Source organism: Somniosus microcephalus, chromosome 17 (assembly GCF_052327205.1).
Source record: "Somniosus microcephalus isolate GS21.2 chromosome 17, FLI_Smic_1.0, whole genome shotgun sequence".
Lineage (NCBI taxonomy): Eukaryota > Metazoa > Chordata > Chondrichthyes > Squaliformes > Somniosidae > Somniosus > Somniosus microcephalus.
The window spans coordinates 60,309,099-60,331,075 of record NC_141003.1 but is presented as its reverse complement, the minus strand read 5'-3'; the positions used below and the strand labels follow the sequence as shown (position 1 = coordinate 60,331,075).

General features: G+C 43.1%; 1 protein-coding gene across 3 annotated transcripts in view; it reads right to left on the bottom strand.

Moving 5' to 3' along the window:
- rint1 (RAD50 interactor 1) overlaps positions 1 to 11,950 on the bottom strand; it is a 35,531-nt gene extending 23,581 nt beyond the window's left edge. Inside the window, exons 1-3 of one of the 3 annotated variants that reach the window (XM_086010488.1) lie at positions 11,775 to 11,950; positions 4,238 to 4,479; positions 1,569 to 1,742 (exon numbers count right to left, since the gene is read on the bottom strand). In XM_086010488.1, the coding sequence (XP_085866614.1) occupies positions 1,569 to 1,742; positions 4,238 to 4,479; positions 11,775 to 11,789 (431 nt within the window). In that variant the 5' untranslated portion in view covers positions 11,790 to 11,950. Of the gene's footprint in view, positions 1 to 1,568; positions 1,743 to 4,237; positions 4,480 to 11,459; positions 11,740 to 11,774 lie in introns of those variants that run through there. The other 2 variants (XM_086010487.1, XM_086010489.1) reach the window with 2 other exon arrangements.
- Positions 11,951 to 21,977: the final 10,027 nt, after the last annotated feature.

Here is a 21,977-nt window from a genome sequence, read left to right as displayed (position 1 = left end):
GAAGACCGAAGCAATTGTTTTCGGTCCCCGCCACTGACTCCATCCTTCTCCCTAACATCTATCTGAGGCTGAACCAGACTGTTCACAACCTTGGTGTCATATTTGACCCTGAAATGAGCTTCCAACCACATATCCGCAGCATAACAAAGACCGCCTACTTCCACCTCCGTAACATCACCCGTCTCCGTCCTTGCCTCAGCTAATCCGCTGCTGAAACCCTCATTCACGCCTTTGTTACTGCGAGACTTGACTATTCCAATGCACTCCTGGCTGGCCTCCCACATTCCACCCTATGTAAACTTGAGGTCATCCAAACCTCAGCTGCCTGTGTCCTGACTCGCACCAAGTCCCGTTCGCCATCACCCCTGCGCTCGCTGACCTACATTGGCTCCCGGTTAAGCAGCGCCTCGATTTCAAAATTCTCATCCTTGTTTTCAAATCCCTCCATGGCCTCGCCCCTCCCTATCTCTGTAATCTCCTTCAGCCCCACAACCCCCCACCCCCCCGAGATATCTGCGCTCCTCTAATTCTGCCCTCTTGAACATCCCTGATTATAAATCGCTCAACCTTTGGTGGCCGTGCCTTCTGTTGCCTACGCCCTAAGCTCTGGAATTCCCTGCCTAAACCTGTCCGCCTCGCTACCTCTCTTTCCTCCTTTAAGACGCTCCTTAAAACCTACCTCTTTGACCAAGCTTTTGGTCACCTGCCCTAATTTATCCTTATGTGGATCGGTGTCAAATTTTTTGTCTTAAAATACTCCTGTGCAGCAACTTGGGACATTTTACTACGTTAAAGGTGCTATATAAATACAAGTTGTTGTTGTTGTTCACAACTTTAGGACGTCCCAAATCACGTTACAAGCAATTAAGTGTAGTCACTGTTGTAATGCAGGAAAACGCAGCAGCCAAATTGCGCACAGCAAGTTCCCACAAACAGCAATGAGATAAATGACCAAATAATCTGTTTTACTGATGCTGGCTGAGGGATAAACGTTGACCAGAACACCAGGGGAACTTCCCTGATTTTCCTCAAATAGTGTCATGGGATCCGAGAGGGCAGACAAGGCCTCAGTTTAACGTCTCATTCGAAAGATGGAGGAACTTAATTTACACCTATTCTTTCTCTGTTGGAAAAAAAATTGCATTTATTTGTATTCCATTTGGAAATAACTATTTTCTCCCTGCTTCTGAGAGGCCCTCATTCTCTTGCCTCAAAAGAGACAAATAGGTAGGTGACTTCCCCAGGCTCCCCCAATGATCACCCAGAATCTGCTGTTCACAGGATCACAATAAGCCCAGCCCAGGCATCTTGCCTTTCTTTCATAATGTGAGAAAGTTTTCTACTGATAGTCTACAGAAAAATGTAGCAAGACGTGTGGGGAACAATAATAATTGTTATACATTTTTATACAAGATAACATTTGAAAGAAAAAAATTGATGAATATTTTCTCCTCTGGAATTTAATTTTTGCCAATCTTTATTCTATTACATACAATGCTCTGACATTAATAACATTCTAACACTTTTTTATTTAGCAGCTGTTACTGTATTTTTTTTTATTAACTTACTTGGTTAGTCTGTCCTTGAGAATTTTGTGCCAGAATTTGACAGTGGATCTTATGAAACTGAGCAGATGAGTACAAGATGATTCTTGAAGCTTTATATCTAGTTCTGCCATGGAAACCAGGGTACTGGCAGCATCGGAGACACTATTTGTCATGAGATGCTGCTGGATGCAGTCACTGGGGAGATAATACATTATAAAAATAGTATCACTGCATGTTAAACACAAAAAAGAGTGAGGATACACCAATAAGTTTGATAACCATACCTATGTTGTCACCAGGATTTCAGTAAAGGGAGATGGCGGGCATCACCCATGCTTAGGTGTGACTCCTTTTCAAAACTGGGGGCATTCTATATTTTGTGAAGAACAGACAATGTAGCTAAAAATAATAGATAGCCAAGCAGGCTAAGGAGCCTCTATTTAACGAGGCAAGCGAAGGATAACCCTCCTATTTTAAAAAGATGGGCATTTATATAGCATTTTATATCTTTTCCGAAATATCTCAAACCACTTTGTGAGCAAATAATTATTGTAAAATTGATACGAGGGCAAGTGTAGTTGCCATTCTGAACACAAGATAATCTCTACAAACAGCAATGAGATAAATAACTATTTAGTCTATTTTTGGTGGTGTTGGCTGTGGAGGGGATTGTTGGCCAGGACAATAACAGAACTCCCCAGTCTTCTTAAAGTAATGACATGGGAGTTTTAACATCTATCTCAAACACCAGAATAGGCTAACCAGACCTTGGTTATGTCTTTTCCGAAGAATGGCATCTTTGACAATGCAGCACTTTCTTAGTAATGCATTGGGGTGTCATCCTAGCTGATATGCTATGTTTTGTATGAGACAATAAGCTCTGCTTATTCTGGTGGATATTAAAAATCCCACGGCATTATTTGGAGAAGAGCAGGGCACCCACTCATGTCCTGGTCAAATTTCCACCCTTAACCAACACCATCAACAATTGAGCCAAGCTGACACTGGCCAATAAGAAGTCCAATAGTTGGCACAAAAATTGCGACTGGCAAGGTCTATGCCAAGCTGCACCTCAAACACAAAATAATTTGAACAGCACAAAGCAGAAAAACAGAAATTTGGTTGGCATTTAAAACTCACCATGATATCCACAAAGGCCAATACACTCTAGTTACATGGTGAGAGCACCAAACCCAATAAATACCTGTGTTGATACAATATTCTCTCACCATTACATAAGAAATAGGAACAGGAGTAAGCCAATCGGCCCCTCGAGCCTGCTCCGCCATTCAATAAGATCATGGCTGATCTGATCCTAACCGCCAATCCACTATCACAGAACCATCTCCTGAATCGAACAGAATTAGGCACACGAAATAGAAGCAGGATCATCTTGTATACATTTGATAATATATACATTAAATGACATGCTATTTTGGATTTCAGACTGCATTCATACCCATTTGTTTGATCATTTTGAACTCCTGATCAGCATCGGCTAAAGGCTCCACCAAATTCTTAGAGAGACATGTAGATTCTGCCATGTTGTTTTGGGGGGATATGGAGTGATGGGAATAACAACTATGTCAGTTGAAAATTCAGATATTGTAATTTCTGCATCTTCTAATTTATGCTATGTACTTTATATTCTGCTGAAAACTGCTGACAAAATACATCAAGTAAAGCTTGAAATGAGGAATAATGCTATGCCTGGATCCTTCATTGCTTTCAAATGGATATTATGCAATTTTGGAGCTGCTATATCTTGACTAGGCAACAGACACTAATTCCTAGTAATGAGATTTGAAGTTAAGAATAAATTCCAAATACAACCATGGGAGTAGATTAAGATTCTACAGACTCAAAGTTTAATTTTACTGGATTATTAATTTAAAAGTACCGTGAGAATATAATTAACAAAACGGACGACTTCAGATCAAGAATATACTTCTGTGAATTGTGAAGGATGAAAATTCAGCTTCATAAACTTGATCAAGCAAGAACAAAGTTTAAAATAACTTTCTAAGAAATGAGTTGGACTGGTATATGGAACTGAACTAAATATTGCAGTTAATCATTTCTCAGTACAGGAAACTTTGTTATATCCGGCACCAACGGGACCGAGCTGTTGCCGATCTATCAAAACTGCCGGACATACAAAGTTAATGTTGAAGCATACGGAGGTTTTCATCTCCGTATCTGGCAACAAACACTGTTGCTTAGCAACAGCTTGTAAACAGTTGGCCCGTACCTTGGAAGCGTCTCTGTAGCTTAGCAACAGCTTGAGAGAGACTTTCCAGAGCCCGACTGTTGAAAACAAAGCCACGAGAAGAAAAAAAACCTAACAAAACGGCTCCCGATTTCTGCCGGTAGATCGAGGTTTCCGGACATACAACCTCCGGATAAACCAAAGTTTCCTGTACTTAAAAATGATATAGACACAACCAGTCTTCTGTCAACTTGAAAGGTTATACAAGTTGACGAGCTCCCCAGGAGTAGCAGCATCACGTTACCATAGGTCTACTCAAGCACCATCCCTGAAATCTCCTCTTTACATGTATGCCAGTAATCCTTTCGTAGCTGACAGTGAGAAAGATTTCATAAATGTGATTTCTTTTAAACCCAAGGCAAAGTAACTTTTTGCATCCTTTTATTATGAACCAGGCATCATTGCAGAAACAGACGTTTACCTTAACTCCTCTATTTGTGAAATCCATTTCAAGTACCAGAGGTGCCGCTCAATCTCCTCAATCTGACCAATCAACACCTTTAGCTCTTCCATCCATGGCTGCGCTGTTACTAGATGACTACTGATCGATTTGGCTAAAGTTGTCTCTTTCTCAAGTAAGTCACTTAGTAACCGTTTGGAGTTTTCAGCATTCTTGAAGGCATTTTCAATTTTCTTTGGTACTTCAGATGAGACAGTAAGAACCTATGTTAATTTTAAACAAGATAAGGTTTGTAATAATAAATAAATTTGCAATATTGTGTGCTTTAGAAATATTTACTTCAAAAGTACTTTTTTTTTAGTTTTAGGCTAAGATCAGATGTGGGGTTTTCTCACAGATTCATAATGCACATGAGCAAATTCCACAAAAGGTGTTTTAACAATCTGGGACAAACCCACACGCCATATGAGAAATAGCTTCTTAAATAGTAAACTTCAGAAATTCACTTGTGGAAGTTCTGTATACCGTTTCTTCACAGTTTGTATTTTTTAATTATAGTAATTGGATATGTTTGTTGAAACTCTTCAAAATCTGATGTTTCAAATTCTTGTATGTCTTTGGCTCCTGGTCTAGAAGTTATAATTGTAAAGTTCCAGACAACCCAGGGTTCCTTTGAAAATAAAAGAAAACATTGGGAAACCCCAGTTATGGTTTTCCTCAGTCCAGGAGGACAAGCATCCAAGAGTTCTACACCACTTCAGAAAATAAATTTGAGATAACAAGCAGCTGAACATTATAGCCCACTGGGAATCGCAGGTGCAGGAACAGGCCTGCAGCCAGATCCGCATTCTCAGTGGCGGAGAGATGCCCAGAAAGGGGTGGGGGGGGGGGGGGCACGTAGTTCCCCACAGGGAGGCAAAAATGTAGGGGCATTCACCTCAGATTGTTCTGGTTTACCTTTGAGTAGCTGATTTCAAAGTAGCAGTACTGAAGGAAATTGAACACCCTCTTAGCCAAGGATAGTGCAGGAAACCCAAAAAGGTAGAGAGAGAAATGTGTTTTCTTCATCATGTTAGACAGAATCCTCAGCAAAAAATTTGGTATTATAGATTCCCACTCAGGAGTGTTTATGCTGATCCTTTATACCACTTAAAAGATGCACTGCTCAGCATGTGAGCTGTGATGCTCACGGGACAATTTCCTTTCCATATAGGGGATTAACACAGCATGCTCAGGTTTAAATTCAAAAAGCTCTGTTCCTTTTAACCAAGCATTGCATTACAGAAAATTGCAACCACACAACAAATATGCCCCCAGCAATCATACTGCCACCAACAACTGAGACCTAAATGAATTAAAATACATAATGTACCAAATCACAACTGACTTTTATTTGCATTTAATATATCAGGAACTTGTCGGATAATATACTTATCCAACAAGCAGACCTGTCATTGTTACACATTCACAACGTTGTTGCTTAAATTAGGTATTAGTGTAGTGTTACTGGAATGGCAACCCAGAGCTAACTTCAAATCCCACCTGGACGACATTCAGCTTGGGCTGATAAGTGGCAGGTAACATTTGCGCCACATAAGTGCCAGGCAATGACTATCTCCAACAAGCGAGCATCTAACCACTGCCCCTTGACATTCAATGGCATTACCATCGCTAAATCCCCCACCATCAATATCCTGGGGGTCACCATTGACCAGAAACTTAACGGAACCAGCCACATAAATACTGTGTCAACAAGAGCAGGTCAGAGGCTGGGTATTCTGTGACGAGTGTCTCACTTACTGACTCCCCAAAGCCTTTCCACCATCTACAAGGTACAAGTCAGGAGTGTGATGGAATACTCTCCACTTGCCTGGATGAGTGCAGCTCCAACAACACTCAAGAAGCTCGACACCATCCAAGACAAAGCAGCCCGCTTGATTGGCACCCCATCCACTACCTTAAACATTCACCCCCTCCACCACCAACGCACCATGGCTGCAGTGTGTTGCATCTATAAGATGCACTGCAGCAACTCGCAAAGGCTTCTTCGGCAGCACCTCTCAAACCCCTGACCTCTACCACCTCGAAGGACAAGGGCAGCAGGCGCATGAGAACACCACCACCTCCAAGTTCCCCTCCAAGTCACACACCATCTTGACTTGGAAATATATCGCCGTTCCTTCATCATCGCTGGGTCAAAAATCAGGGAACTCCCTCCCTAACAGCATTATGGGAGCACCTTCACCACGCAGACTGCAGCGGTTCAAGACAGGAGCTCATCACCACCTTTTATGGGGCAACTAGGGATGGGCAATAAATGCTGGCCTTGCCAGTGACGCTCGCATCCCATGAACGAATAAAAAAAAATGTCAAGGTCCAAAACCGAATTCAATAAATCTGATCAATTGTGGGTTTGCACCAAGAAAAATAACCATTAAAAACTACCAGATTGTTGTAAACACTCATTTGGTTCACTTAATAATGCCAATAAAGGGAACAACCCCCTCAGTTGTCTAGCTTACATGCAACTCCTGTCCCACCCTACCTGGCCCTCTGAAGAAGCTTAACAAATCAACTACTTACTTAGTTGTAAAAACCTTCTGGTGACAACTGGGGCAGGCAACAAATATGTCACCCACATCTTGACAAATTAAAAAAAATAGGAATTACCACTAAGCTACTCTCACACATTCCTAGTCAGCTAATAATTACAATGGCCTGGCAAAAAATGTAACAAAAAGTGATAGTTTAATATTTCTGTTTTAGAATTCCAAAATCGTACACGGTTATCCTATATAGCTTCGATCAAGAGCACAATATCATCCCAATGACTCACTCCAGGGTCCTAAGGTGAAAAGCGCTGAATGAAAAATATAATTCAAATGTAATAGATGCCATATTCTGTTTACTCTCAACAGAACTGATGCACAACAATGAGTGATAGTGTAGGAACTGGGGTTCCTAGCCGAAGAATTGAGATCGACTCAGAAAATCAAAAACAATAAAATTTAATGAACAAACGAAGCTGCACAGGAAACGGTAGGATACAATGGAAATAGGTCTGGTCTGCTTGAAAGCCTCTCTGGAACTGCTAGAAGGTTCCGAGCTCAACTGCTAGAAGGTTCCGAGCTCTGACGTCATGACGTTCTTCCTGCTGTTGAGAGATCACGTGACGGACGGCATGACGTCATCACGTGGAGTACAGGAAAGAAGCCCTAGTACAGTTAACAGATATATTAAAGGTGCAGCCCCCAGCTGTACTACATTGCTGTAAAAGGAATTATATACAATTGTCCGTAATCCTCTGGTGGTTCCGCCACATGCGCCCCCACAGAATTGCTTTTAACAGAGAAGGTAAGGCGAGAAGGGGGTCCGACGAGTCTGTCCGACCGACTGCGATACCCCAGCAGCTGGAACGGAGCGCTAGAAGACGAACTGGCCGTTGGCTGTGGTTGGGATGATGCCACAGGCGGAGGAGAAGAGGAGGCCGGCTGTGGTCGACCCGGTGAGGATTACGGACAATTGTATATAATTCCTTTTACAGCAATGTAGTACAACCCGTGGATAGTGTCGAAAATTCTCCTGCGCCATTCGACTGGAACGATTGGACGTGGGACGCCCATCGAGATGTCACACAGGAGTGTGGTCCCTGCGGCCTGGAAACTGACATCAGCCTGTAAGCTGGAAGGTGCGGTCCGGTATGCCTGCACTTCAGGGTCTGCCTTCTGTTCTTTTGCCAAACCAACATAGTCGACTCCCAGGTGTACTGCGTGGAGCTGGGCGCGGGAGAGACAATCCGCCACCAGGTTGTCTTTGCCCGAAACATGTTGTATGTTGGTTGTAAATTCAGATATGTACGTAAGATGACGTTGTTGCCGTGCCGACCATGGTTCCGCTGTCTTGGCCATCGCAAAAGTAAGTGGCTTGTGGTCTACAAAAGCCGTGAATGGGCGTCCTTCCAGTAGGAAGCGAAAATGGCGGATGGTCAGGAACAATGCCAACAACTCCCTATCAAAAGTACTATACTTGCGTTCGTTCTTCCGCAATTGGCAGCTGAAGAAAGCCAGTGGTTGCATGTGCCGTCGACCCACTGCTCCTGTACTGCCCCGATGGCATAATCAGATGCATCAGTGGTAAGGGCAATGGTTGCGCCCGGAAGGGGATGTGCCAACATGGTCGCAGTAGCCAAAGCATTCTTAGTGTCGAGGAAAGCCTGGTCCATCTGGGGTGTCCAATCGATCGGGTCTTTGCCCGATTTACCTCTGAGGGCCTCGTACAAAGGTTGCATCAACAATGCCGCCTTGGGGATGAACCGATGATAAAAATTGACCATTCCCAGAAATTCCTGGAGGGCCCTGACGGTCTGAGGAAGAGGGAACAAGGTGACTGCTTCCACCTTCGTGGCCAGCGGGACGCTGCCTTCTGAGGTGATTCTGTGTCCCAGAAAATCAATGCTGTGCAACCCAAACTGGCACTTGGCCGGGTTGATAATAAGGCCATGTTGGCTGAGACGAGAAAAAAGGGTACGCAAGTGCGTAATGTGTTCTTTCGTGCTGTTACTGACAATAAGGATGTCGTTTAGGTAGACGAAGATGAACAGCAGATCGCGCAACACGGAATCCATGAGACGTTGGAAGGCTTGTGCTGCATTCTTCAACCCAAATGGCATACGAAGGAACTCAAAGAACCCGAAAGGTGTGATGACGGCAGTTTTGGGGATGTCCTGAGGATGCACGGGCACTTGATGATTTCCAAAGTAGACCTTGTCCGAGGCTAAGATGGAATTCCCTGCCAGGTGGGCCGAAAAATCCTGAATATGAGGAATTGGGTACCGATCCGGTGTGGTAGCCTCATTCAGGCGTCTGTAGTCGCCGCATGGTCGCCATCCGCCGCCCGGCTTAGGAACAATGTGTAATGGCGAGGACCAAGGACTATTCGAACGTCGAATAATACCCAGGCGTTCCATTATATGGAACTCCGCCTTGGCGGCCGCGAGTTTACTGGGTTCCAGCCTTCGAGCTCTTGCATAAACGGGGGATCCTGTCGTGGTAATGTGGTGCGCCACACCGTGCCTCGCGACTGAAGAACAAAATGTGGGCCTGGTGAGCTCAGGGAACTCACTGAGAAGACGAGAGAACTAATTTGGAGATGGGACTGCACAGGCAACTGACCAAGACATCGCGGTGCTTCGGTGGTAGGGGACCGAGTGAAAAGTGGAGGCACTGATTAGCCGGCAGTGTCAGACGTCGACGAGAAACCCGTTTGCGCAGAAGAAATCTGCCCCCAGGATGGCCTGTGAGACCTTTGCCGTGATGAACTCCCAAACAAAACGTTGGCTGCCAAAACTCAACTGGACCCTACGCTTTCCGAACGTGCGAATGGCCGCACCATTGGCTGCCTCGAGGGGGGGACCTTGACCGCCGGATTGAAGATCTAGCTTCGATGCTGGTAGAATACTGCGCTGGGAGCCAGTATCACAGAGAAAAAGTCGCCCTGACAGGGAGTCTGTAATGTATAGGAGTTTCCCTGCGGACCCGACGGCCATCGCAACTCCGGCGCGTCCCTTAGGCCTTATTGATCTTCTCAGAAACCGCTGGTTTGAGGTAGGCTTTTTTTTGGTGAGAAACTGCAGGGTAGACGGCAATTTCTGGCCTTCGCGCCGAAACAAGCGTGGTATGCACACCAGCCTGCAGGAGGAGGAGGATTCGCTCTTGTGGGGGATGGGCGCCTCGTGGCTGCACAACATGGCTGTGTGCAGGAGCATATTTTATCCGCCTCTGCGGCGAGTTCAGCATTGTTTTGGCGCCTCGTGGCTGTACAAGATTGTTGAGAGACGGTGAATATTTTATCCGCTTCCGCGGCGCGTTCAGCACAATCCGTGATCGCGGAATTGGCCAAGGCCGTCTGTACTGGCTCTGGTAGTTGACAGAGAAACAGCTCGCGGAACAGAAAACATTGCGATTCCGAGCCCAAAAGCGTGAGCATTTGGCTCATGAACTCTGAGGGTTTTGAGTCCCCGAGGCCGGGCATGGAGATAAGTCTGCGAGCACGCTCCGACTTGGACAGACCGAAAATCTGCAGTAAACATGCTTTTAAAGCTTCGTACTTGCCATCGTTCGGTGGACTCTCGAGGAGGCTGACGACCCGCGAGGCCGTGGCGCTGTCGAGGGCGGAGACCACGTAATAATAACGGGTCGAATCCGCTGCTACTCCCCGGATTGCAAATTGGGCTTCCGCCTGGAAAAACCACGCGGCCAATTGTTGCTCCCAAGATTACGGCAGTTTGAGGGCGACGGCGTTCGTGTCCATGATGTAACTTCAACGAAAATTGTTCGAAGAAATCGGGGTCACCAATGTAGGAACTGGGGTTCCTAGCTGAAGAATTGAGATCGACTCAGAAAATCAAAAACAATAAAATTTAATGAACAAACGAAGCTGTACAGGAAACTGTAGGATACAATGCAAATAGGTCTGGTCTGCTTGAAAGCCTCTCTGGAACTGCTAGAAGGTTCCGAGCTCAACTGCTAGCAGGTTCCGAGCTCAACTGCTAGCAGGTTCCGAGCTCTGACGTCATGGCGTCATCGCGTTCTTCCCGCCGTTGAGAGATCACGTGACGGACGGCATGACGTCATCACGCGGAGTACAGGAAAGAAGCCCTAGTACAGTTAACAGATACATTAAAGGTGCAGCCCCCAGCTGTACTACATTGCTGTAAAAGGAATTATATACAATTATCCGTAATCCTCTGGTGGTTCCGCCACAATAGTTCAGATATACCAACATAAGCGTCCACCAACCGTAAATAATGTAAAATCCGCTCAATAATCTCACTGTTTTCAACAAAAAGTCAATCATACCCTTTTAAACCAGCTGATACAAACCATGTAAGTTTCTACTGGAGTTCGCAGTTGACAAACTGCCTTTAGCCAAGCATTATAGTTGTGGAATTTCTCTCATAAAACTGCTGTTAGATATTTTATTCAAACGTTTCGATTGTGGCACTAAGATTGGGGACAGACACAAAATAAACGTTTTACATGTAAACAGCTTTCCGATTTCACTACTGGCCAAACGTCTTATTTCTGCGACTTGTGTCAGTGCTTTAGATTTATTTCAGTAACGGCTGGTTTTATTTATTCACAGTGTACATGGGCTTTATATTTATGAGCAGATTTTGGGGGGAGGAGAGGTGAGTGAGAAGCTACTAAACCCGGATGAATTGCCCCAACCCTGAGCGCCGTACCTGCTCTTCCAGGTTTCTTTTGTACAGCGCCAGCTCCTCTGTTATTTTGGGGAGCTTCTTTAAGGATTTCAGGTCATTTCCGAACTCTTTCTCTACGAACTCGGCCACGTACTGCGTTATCTCGCAGCTCTCCGCCGGCTGCCTCTCTCCCGCCATTGCAATGGCGTGTCACCCCACTAGATCCGGGCACCCAGGCGGTTACTATGGAGACGGCCTGCAGGCTGACTGCGGCAACTAGGCCGCCGCTCCGAGCCTCCTCCCTGCGATGAGGAGACTAAAAAAAAACTCCAGAAAATGCTGGACACACTCGCTCACCAGGTCAGGCAGCATCTGTGGAGAGTGAAACAGCGAGGAGACTTTGCGCCTTTTCTTTTTGCAAATCCTACTATCCTAAAGGTGGCAATGACTCGTTCATCAATACTGCGGATGCTGGAAATCCGAAATAACAACAGAAAACGCTAAAAAAAAACTCAGCAGGCCAGGGCAGCATCCGTGGAGAGAGAAACAGAGTTGACGTTTCAGGTCGATGACCTTTCGTCAGAACTAGAAAAAAGCAGAAAATGGAAAGCAGGTTTAGGGGCTGGGACAAGGGATGGGATAGGATAGAAAGCAGGAGAGATTAGACATTGAGAGACATTAAGAGATATTCAAGGCGAGAGGAGGTGGTAATAGGACAGGTTAAGGAACAAAGGATGAATTGCGCTGGCAGAATGAAAGACAGCTGCCATGTGGCAACTCGGCTTCTGCACCAGGTATAGAATTATAGAAATTCAGGGCACAGAAGGAGGCCATTCGACCCATCGTGTCTGTGCCGGCGGAAAAAGAGCAATCCCGCCTAATCGCACTTTCCAGCTCTTGGTCCCTAGCCCTGTAGGTTACTGCACTTCAAGTGCATATCCAAGTCCTTTTTAATGTGATGAGCGTTTCTGCCTCTACCACCCTTTCAGGCAGTGGGTTCCAGACCCCCGCCACCCTCTGGGTGAAACATTTATCAACTTCCCTCTAATCCTATAAATTACTTTAAATCTATGCCCCCTGGTTATTGACCTCTCTGCTAAGGGAAATAGTTCTTCATATCCACTCTATCTAGGCGCCTCATAATTTTATACACCTCAATTAAGCCTCCCCTACTCCAAAGAAATCAATCCCAGCCTATCCAATCTTTCCTCATAGCTAAAGTTCTCCAGTCCTGGCAACATCCTCATAAATCTCCACTGTACCCTCCTTAGTGCAATCACATTTTTCCTGTAATGTGGTGACCAGAACTGAATGCAGTAATCGAGCTGTGGCCTAACTCGTGTTTTATACAATTCAAGCATAACCTCCCTACTCTTATATTCTATACCGCGACTAATAAAGGAAAGTATCTAGTGTGCCTTCTTAACCACCTTATCTACCTGTCCTGCTACCTTCAGGGATACTCTGTGGACTTGCACTCCATGGTCCCTCTGTTCCTCTACACTTCTCAGTATCCTACCATTTATTATGTATTCTCTTGCCTTGTTAGCCCTCCCCAAATGCATTACCTCACACCTCTCCAGATTGAATTCCATTTGCCACCTGACCAGTCCATTGATATCTTCCTGCAGTCTACAGCTTTCTTCCTCACTCTCAACCACATGCCCAATTTTTGTATCATTTGCAAACTTCTTAATCATGCCCCCTACATTGAAGTCTATATCTGCCCACCCCACACATCCTTTGTTTCCATTTATAAATGGCACCTATTTTGATGTGACTGTTGAATGTAAACACTTCTCCATCTGTTTTAATGGGTTTGTGTCAGTGTAATATCATAAACCCAACCAATAGTTCTCCGATCGTAACATGGGTCTTTTATAATTATTACAGCAACAGTTCAGGTATCAGGCACTGCTGTCTGTAATCCTTAGGACCTCAAAATTCACATTCTAATCCAACTGTAATAATTAAATCATGTCCTTAAATTTATGTGTAATAATGAAAAACAACAATATAATGTATATGATTACAAACTACAAGTCCCAGAATGCCTTAGTTACTGTGAACCTCCATGTCCAATGCAAATTGAATGCAGGCTGCCCTGTACCTTCAGTAAAAATATCAAGATTTTCCAGTGAATTGATTCAATAATGTTACCAACCTCCAAGGAAATAAACACGCTGCAAGAGCAAGAATTTCATGAAATGTTTGCTATGTAAAACAATTTATTTTCTGTTGATATATATACATTTTGAAAAAATAAATTACTGAACACAAATATTTAGAGACTTCCTTTTTTTGATAATTAGTTGAAAAGGATTGATTAAGTTCATCCAAATTGTTCATACTGACCAAACCCTCAAAGATCTCTGCGCTCCTCCAATTCTGGCCTCTTGTGCATCCCCAATTTTCATCGCTCCACCATTGGTGGCCGTGCCTTCAGCAGCCTAGACCCTAAGCTCTGCAATTCTCTCCCTAAACTTCTCTGCCTCTCCTTCTTTTAAGATACTCCTTAAAACCTACCTCTTTGACCAAGTTTTTGGTCACCTGTCCTAACATCTCATTATGTGACTTGGTGTCAAATTTTGTTTGATAACGCTCCTGTGAAACGCCTTGGAACGTTTTGCATTAAAGACGCTATATAAATGCAAGTTGTTGTAATTAGAAGCTTGATTGCTACCTTTTGTCAAATACAAAACCAGAGAGAGGGCTAGATGTCATCAATTTGAGTTATGGAGTTTGCTTTGCTACTGCTTAAAATCTATTGAAAACTTTAAGAGCCTTAAAGAACCAATGCCTCCACCTCATAAGCTACAAAGGTGAGTCTTTATGTAAACAAAAAAAAACTGGTGTCTGGTTTACTTTCTAGAAATATACACACTGTAGACAATAACCAGACCGTGCTGTCCAAGATCATACAGATGTCAATCCTAAATTGGGGATATACAACTTTAAAATTTGGAGTAAATAGGGAATTCACTATTCACACTAAGGGCAATCGCTATATGGAATAAATTAGAAGATCATGGAAGGAAATAGTATAAATATAAGCTTGGGACAATTGATGTTCCTGGAGAGATGGGACAGCATTGTGGGTGTACCTACACCATATGGACTGCAGCGGTTCAAGAAGGCGGCTCACCACCATCTTCTCAAGGGCAATTAGGGATGGGCACTAAATGCAGGCCTAGCCAGCCAGCGACGCCCACATCCCATCAATGAATATTTAAAAAAAAGTGAGATGGTGAAAATGTGGATAGAGTTGACTTATTAAAGTGAGGGGTTGATATTCCAAAGGGCTTTTTCTATTCCTGAAATGTCCTATGTTCCTTGTTCCTTGTAAATGGAAGTCCTTTCTTATACTGTACCTTCAAACCCCCCGCAAGTGGAAACATCTTCTCTACATTTACCCTATCAAACCCTTTCATAATCTTAAAGACCACTATCGGGTCACTCGGCAGTCTTCTCTTTTCTAGAGAAAAGAGCCCCAGCCAGTTCAATACTTCCAGATAGGTATAGCCTCTCAGTTCTGGTATCATCCCAGTAAATCTTTTTTGCACCTTATCCAGTGCCTCTATATCCTTTTTGCAACATGGAGACCGGAACTGTTCACAGTACTCCCAAGTGTGGGCTAACCAAGATTCTATACAAGTTGCTTTTCAATTCCATCTCTCTAGAAATGAAATCCAGTGCTTTGTTTGCTTTTTTATGGCCTTATTAATTTGCATCGCTACTTTTTGTGATTTGTGTATCTGCATTTAGTATTTTTTAAATATAAACAGATGATCTTCCCCCATGTTAATTAATTCTCGGGCAACATATGATGCCCGAGATAACAGTGGTATTTCAACACATGGACTATTAAGATATTAGTCTCCATCTTACTTCAGAGGTAACCAATAAGGAGGATTCTGGGTATCAGAACCTAAGTTTTGAGGAAAGGGTAAGAGGAGACTTTGAGGTGATCAAATGGGAATTTTTAAGATAATGAAGGGAACTAATGAAGTTGATTCAGACAAACTGTCAAAATAGCAAAGGATTCAAATACCAAGATACAAAAGTTAAAAAATAGGGATGTTATTTGGGAAAGCAACTGCAGAGAGCAGTATAAATAAGTTTATCAATAACATACACTTAAAGATTGGATCAAGGATATGTTGAAAATGTGGGGTTGACCCATTGAAAAGGGACAGGCCTTTTGACATTACTAAAAATTCATAAGTTTACAATGATGGAGTACTTTTACTCACCCTTGATCAATATTTTGGAACAGATCTAGCGTTGAGTGTCCAAACAATCGATTCTCAAGGGAATTAAATGCATATATTTTGGCATACTCCTCCAGCAATTAAACAACTTTAGAGCTAATTCACATGCAATTATATCCAGTTCTTTGCTGAAGCAGCATCAGACTGTTGTCACAGGTCGGTCAGATCATAATCTTTAAATTTATTGATTTCTTACATTCACCGAGCTGATGAATGAAAACAATTTCTTCATTTTTTCAACAACTCTTCATTGACTTGTAGCAATGATACAAACATATATAAACTTACTTTAAACAGAAGAGGAAATTTTCCCTGAAACTTCAATAGATCACTCCATTACCCATTAACAACTGAATTTACACCTCCGGCCAGGCAGATCGAGAAGGCCTGCACCCCTAGTATTGGCTGCTTATTCCTTTTTCCGTCAATTTTGTGTTGTCACCTCAGATTGCCTGTATTTTCAGCTTTTGTCGTTTTCCTCCACTTTAACTCAGTTTCTTGCCTTTTTGTTTGTGTGGGCTTCAGCCATATTTTTTAAACTTCTTTTGTTCTTTTAATGTCTTTCCATTACCAACTAATGATCTGTTACATGAACAAAGTTTTCAATTAAGCAGTCTGCAGGCCATTCAATCATTTGCTTCCTGGGACACTGGCACCAGTACTGGGGCAGGAGGGAGCTGTTCCGTTGGGACGGGCTTCACTTGGCCAGTGCTGGGACTAGAGTCCTGGCGGATCATATAACTAGGGCTGTAGAGAGAGCTTTAAACTAACTAGTGGGGGGGAGGTTCCTAGAGAGCAAATAATAAAAATGACAACAGAGAAGGCCATAGACTTAGGTAGCACTGGGGAAATTAAAAACCAGAGCGTGTCAGGAAGGGGCAGAAGGTATGGAGTAAAAGGTAAAGTAATAAAAAGGGCAAAAGCAGGAACTAAGTGTCACAAAACACCTTTGAAAGTTCTCTATCTGAATGCACGTAGCATTCGTAACAAAATAGACGAGTTAATGGCACAAATAACTACATATGGGTATGATCTTGTGGCCATTACAGAAACATGGCTGCAGGGTGACAATGCCTGGGAATTAAACATACCAGGTTATTTAACGATCAGGAAGGACAGGCAGGAAGGAAGGGGAGGTGGGGTGGCTATGTTAATAAAGGAAGGAATCACTGTAATACAGATAAATGATATTGGGTCAAAAGATCAGGATAATGAAACAGTTTGGGTGGAGGTAAGGAATAATAAGGGGAAAAAAACACTAGTGGGCGTAGTCTATAGGCCTCCGAACAGTGGCAACTCTGTTGGACGGAGTATCAATCAGGAAATAGTTGAGGCTTGTAATAAGGGAACATCTATAATTATGGGGGATTTTAACTATCATATTAATTGGACAAATCAAATTGGGCAGGGCTGCCTTGAGGATGAGTTCATTGAGTGTATTAGGGATGGGTTTCTTGAGCAGTATGTAACTGAACCGACCAGGGGGCAAGCAACCTTAGATCTGGTCCTGTGTAACGAGACGGGATTAATTAAAAATGTCCTAGTAAAGGATCCCCTTGGAATGAGTGACCATAACATGGTTGAATTCCATATTCAATTAGAGGGTGAGAAGGTTGGATCTCAAACAAGCGTGCTAAGCTTGAATAAAGGAGACTATGAAGGTATGAGAGCGGAATTGAGTAGAGTGGATTGGGAAAATAGATTAAAGGGTAAGACGATACATGATCAGTGGTGTACATTTAAGGAGTTATTTTACAACTTCCAAAAAATATATATTCCACTGAGAAGAAAAGGGTGTAAAAGAAAAGACAGCCATCCGTGGCTAAGTAAAGAAATTAAGGATAGTATTCGACTAAAAACAAGGGCATATAAGGTAGCCAAATCTAGTGGGAGGATAGAGGATTGGGGAAACTTTAAAAGACAGCAAAAAATAACAAAAAGATTGATTAAGAAAGGGAAGATAGATTATGAAAGTAAATTAGCAAAAAATATAAAAACAGATAGTCAGAGTTTTTATAGTTATATAAAAAGAAAAAGGGTGGCTAAAGTAAATGTTGGTCCCTTAGAGGATGAGACCGGGAAATTAATGGTGGGAAATATGGAGATGGCAAAAACACTGAATGAATATTTTACATTAGTCTTTACAGTAGAAGACACTAAGAATATCCCAACACTGGACAAACAGAGGGTTAAAGGGGGGGGGAGGAGCTAAACACGATCAAAATCACTCAGGAAGTGGTACTCGGTAAAATAATGGGACTCAAAGCGAATAAATCACCTGGACCTGATGGCTTACATCCTAGGGTCTTGAGGGAAGTGGCGGTAGGGATTGTGGATGCATTGGTAATAATTTTCCAAAACTCCCTGGACTCAGCAAAGGTCCCGGCAGACTGGAAAACTGCTAATGTAACACCCTTATTTAAAAAGGGCAGTAGACAGAAGGCTAACATCTGTGGTAGGTAAAATTTTGGAGTCCATTATTAAGGAGACAGTAACAGGACATTTGGATAATCATAATTTAATAGGACAAAGTCAGCATGGTTTTATGAAGGGGAAGTCATGTTTGACAAATTTGCTGGAGTTCTTTGAGGAAGTAACGTATAGGGTGGATAAAGGGGAACCAGTGGATGTAGTGTATTTAGACTTCCAAAAGGCATTTGACAAGGTGCCACACAAAAGATTATTGCTTAAGATAAAAAATCACGGGATTGGGGGTAATATTCTGGCATGGATAGAGGATTGGCTATCTAACAGGAGGCAGAGAGTTGGGATAAATGGTTCATTCTCAGACTGGCAATCAGTAACTAGTGGTGTTCCGCAGGGGTCAGTGCTGGGTCCCCAACTCTTTACAATCTATATTAACGATTTGGAGGAGGGGACCGAGTGTAACATATCAAAGTTTGCAGATGATACTAAGATGGGAGGGAAAGTAGTGAGTGAGGAGGACATAAAAAACCTGCAAGGGGACATCGACAAGCTAAGTAAGTGGGCAGAGATTTGGCAGATGGAATACAATACTGGAAAGTGTGAGGTTATGCACTTTGGCAGGAAAAATCGTAGAGCAAGTTATTATCTTAATGGCAAGAAACTGGAAAGTACTGAAGTACAAAGGGATCTGGGGGTCCTGGTGCACGAAACTCAAAAGGTTAGTATGCAGGTGCAGCAAGTGATTAAGAAGGCCAATGGAATGTTGGCTTTCATTGCTAGGGGGATAGAATATAAAAATAGGGAGGTATTGCTTCAGTTGTACAAGGTATTGGTGAGACCGCACTTGGAATACTGCGTACAGTTTTGGTGTCCATACTTAAGAAAGGACATACTTGCTCTCGAGTCAGTACAAAGAAGGTTCACTCGGTTAATCCCGGGGATGAGGGGATGGACCTATGAGGAGAGGTTGAGTAGATTGGGACTCTACTCATTGGAGTTCAGAAGAATGAGAGGCAATCTTATTGAAACATATAAGATTGTGAAGGGGTTGGATCGGGTGGATGCGGGGAAGATGTTCCCGATGATGGGTGAAACTAGAACTAGGGGGCATAGTCCTAGAATAAGGGGCTGCTCTTTCAAAACTGAGATGAGGAGAAACTACTTCACTCAGAGGGTGGTAGATTCATGGAATATGCTGCCCCAAAAAGCTGTAGAAGCTACATCATTACATAAATTTAAAACAGAAAAGACAGTTTCCTAGAAGTAAAGGGAATTAAGGGTTCCGGGGAGCGGGCAGAAATTTGGACATGAGTCTAGGTTCGGATCGGTCATGGCCCTGTGGGTAGCGGAGCGGGCCCAGGGGCCGTGTAGCCTGATCCTGCTCCTATTTCGTGTGTCTAATTCTGTTAGTGGATTGGCGGTTAGGATCAGATCAGCCATGATCTTATTGAATGGCGGAGCAGGCTCGAGGGGCCGATTGGCCTACTCCTGCTCCTATTTCTTATGTTATGTTCTTATTAATGCTCTATAATTGGAGTATCTTGTTTCTCTTTGCTCCCAACTTTACTAAAATGCTTATTAGTTTGAAGGATATACACTAAAATGTTGTCTTTTCTCTTAACGGATGCTCAATGACCTGGTATATTTTCTGATTTTATTTCAATTTCACTCGCCTCCCTTTTTAATTTGAATGTCAGTGGCACAAACATTAAACCCCAGCGATGTACGATTATCTATAACTCTGCCACCCTGTCCCCAAGTTCTCCCATCACCTCCACATTCCTATGGTGCTGTAGAAGGGTTTCGACCCGAAACGTTGACTCTATTTCTCTCTCCATGGATGTTGCCTGGCCTGTTGAGTTTTTCCAGCATTTTCTGTTGTTCTTTCGGATTTCCAGCATCCGCAGTATTTTGCTATCGTTCCTATGGTGCTTCCTACTCTTCCAAATTGCCTTCAAAATCTGATACTACTGCATTACACACCAGCCTCTGCAGATTCATATTATCTAAAAGTGCATTGTCTATTGGGCTCTACTGATTGAATATTTAATTCCACCCAAACAAAAAACAGCCTTTTAGCCACCAGTCTATCTTTGAATCTAAAATCTTTGCCAGCATTTTTAAGATCACTGCAGCAGCAAGGAATCACCAGTGCTGAAAGGCTATAACGAAAGCAAATAGAGTATTAAGATGTATAGCTTGTACAATCCAGTATAAAGAGCGTAACAGTGATCTTGTAAATCTTGGTTAGGCTCCATCTAGAATACTATATCCAGCTGTGGTCCCCTCACGTGGTGGGAAATAGAGGCCCTAGAAAAGGTTCAGAGAAGGGTCACGAGATTAATACCTAGTTTAAAGACCCTTAGTTCTCACAATAGGCTTAGGGAGCTGGGACTTTTTAACTTAACATGATAAAGGGGCTTGACGTGTACATTTGGACAGATTATTTGAATTAGATAAGTTAGGGAGAACAAGGGGACATGCGTTTAAATTACATATGCATAGAACTAGGTTAGATGTCTCTTATCCCAGCGGCTCATTGATCTTTGAAATAAGTTGCCAGCTTGTGCAGATTCACTGAAAACGTTCAAAAGGAAGCTGGCTAGGTTCCTGGAGGAAACTGATATCAGCAAGTACAAAAGGTAGGTTGATGTTAGGTGATAAACCTCGTGGTGATTGTTATCTCCCGGAACTCTTTTTTGATCACCTTCGGGGTCAGAGAGGAATTTCCCAGAATTCTTTTCCCCCTGAATTGACCTAAGGATTTTTATATCTGCTTTTTCGTCTCTGTTAAAAGATTGCATGACTGCTGCTGGGCGGGAAGCATTGGAAGTCGTGTTGTATAGCTGCAACACGACTGAATACAGCACACTTAATGCACCAGCTGGTAACTTTTTGTCTGTCTTTTTTGCATGTTCCTGTAATCCAACTATACAGATCTCTCCCTCAAGGGCATTATTTTCCCTAATTCCACCAGAGAGAACCCAGTACTGCACCCAAGAAACATTTTAGCACAGTGCATCGTGAATTAGGGCTCTCCCTCCAGAAACAGCTCATTTTTTAAAAGCCTGTTGGGCATCAGATATGCTCTTTGTAACACATTATATTGAATTGCAACTGGCACTTCAAGATGCCTCATACACATTTCTCCATATCTGCTGCCATTCAGGAAGGGTGAACTGCAGCATGTATACATCTATTTAAACAAAAATACTCCTCACTGATCTTTACACTTTCTCCCAGCTTCACTTTAGTAATTTTTCTTTAAACCTTGTATTGCTGGAGTCTGTCTATTTCAGGACAATATTTAACTTACAGTTGAAAAGTTCCATACTACTGCATACAGGTTCAGTTGGCATTTATGGGAAACCATTCTATGATGTAATCACAATTTCAGTTACCGCCTATCGTTCAGAATGAAGAGCACTATACTGGAATCTTAGAATGATACAGCACAGGAGGCGGGCATTCAGCCCATTGTACCCGAGCCGGCTCTTTGAAAGAATTAGTCCCACTCCCCCACTCTTTCCCCATAGCCCTGCAAAATTCACCTCTTCAGGTATTTATCCAATTCCCTTTTGAAGTTACTATTGAAGCTGCTTTCACCACCTTTTCAGGCAGTGCATCCCAGATCATAACAGCTCGCTGCGTAAGCTTTTATTTTCCCTCATCTCGCCTCTGGTTCTTTTGCCAAATACCTTAAATCTGTGTCCTCTGGTTACCGACCCTTGTCACTGGACAGTTTCCCCTTATTTACTCTTATCAAAACCCTTCATGCATTTGAACACCTCCATCGAATCTCCCCTTAACCTTCTCTGCTCTCAAGAGAACAATCCCAGCTTCTCCAATCTCGCCACATAAC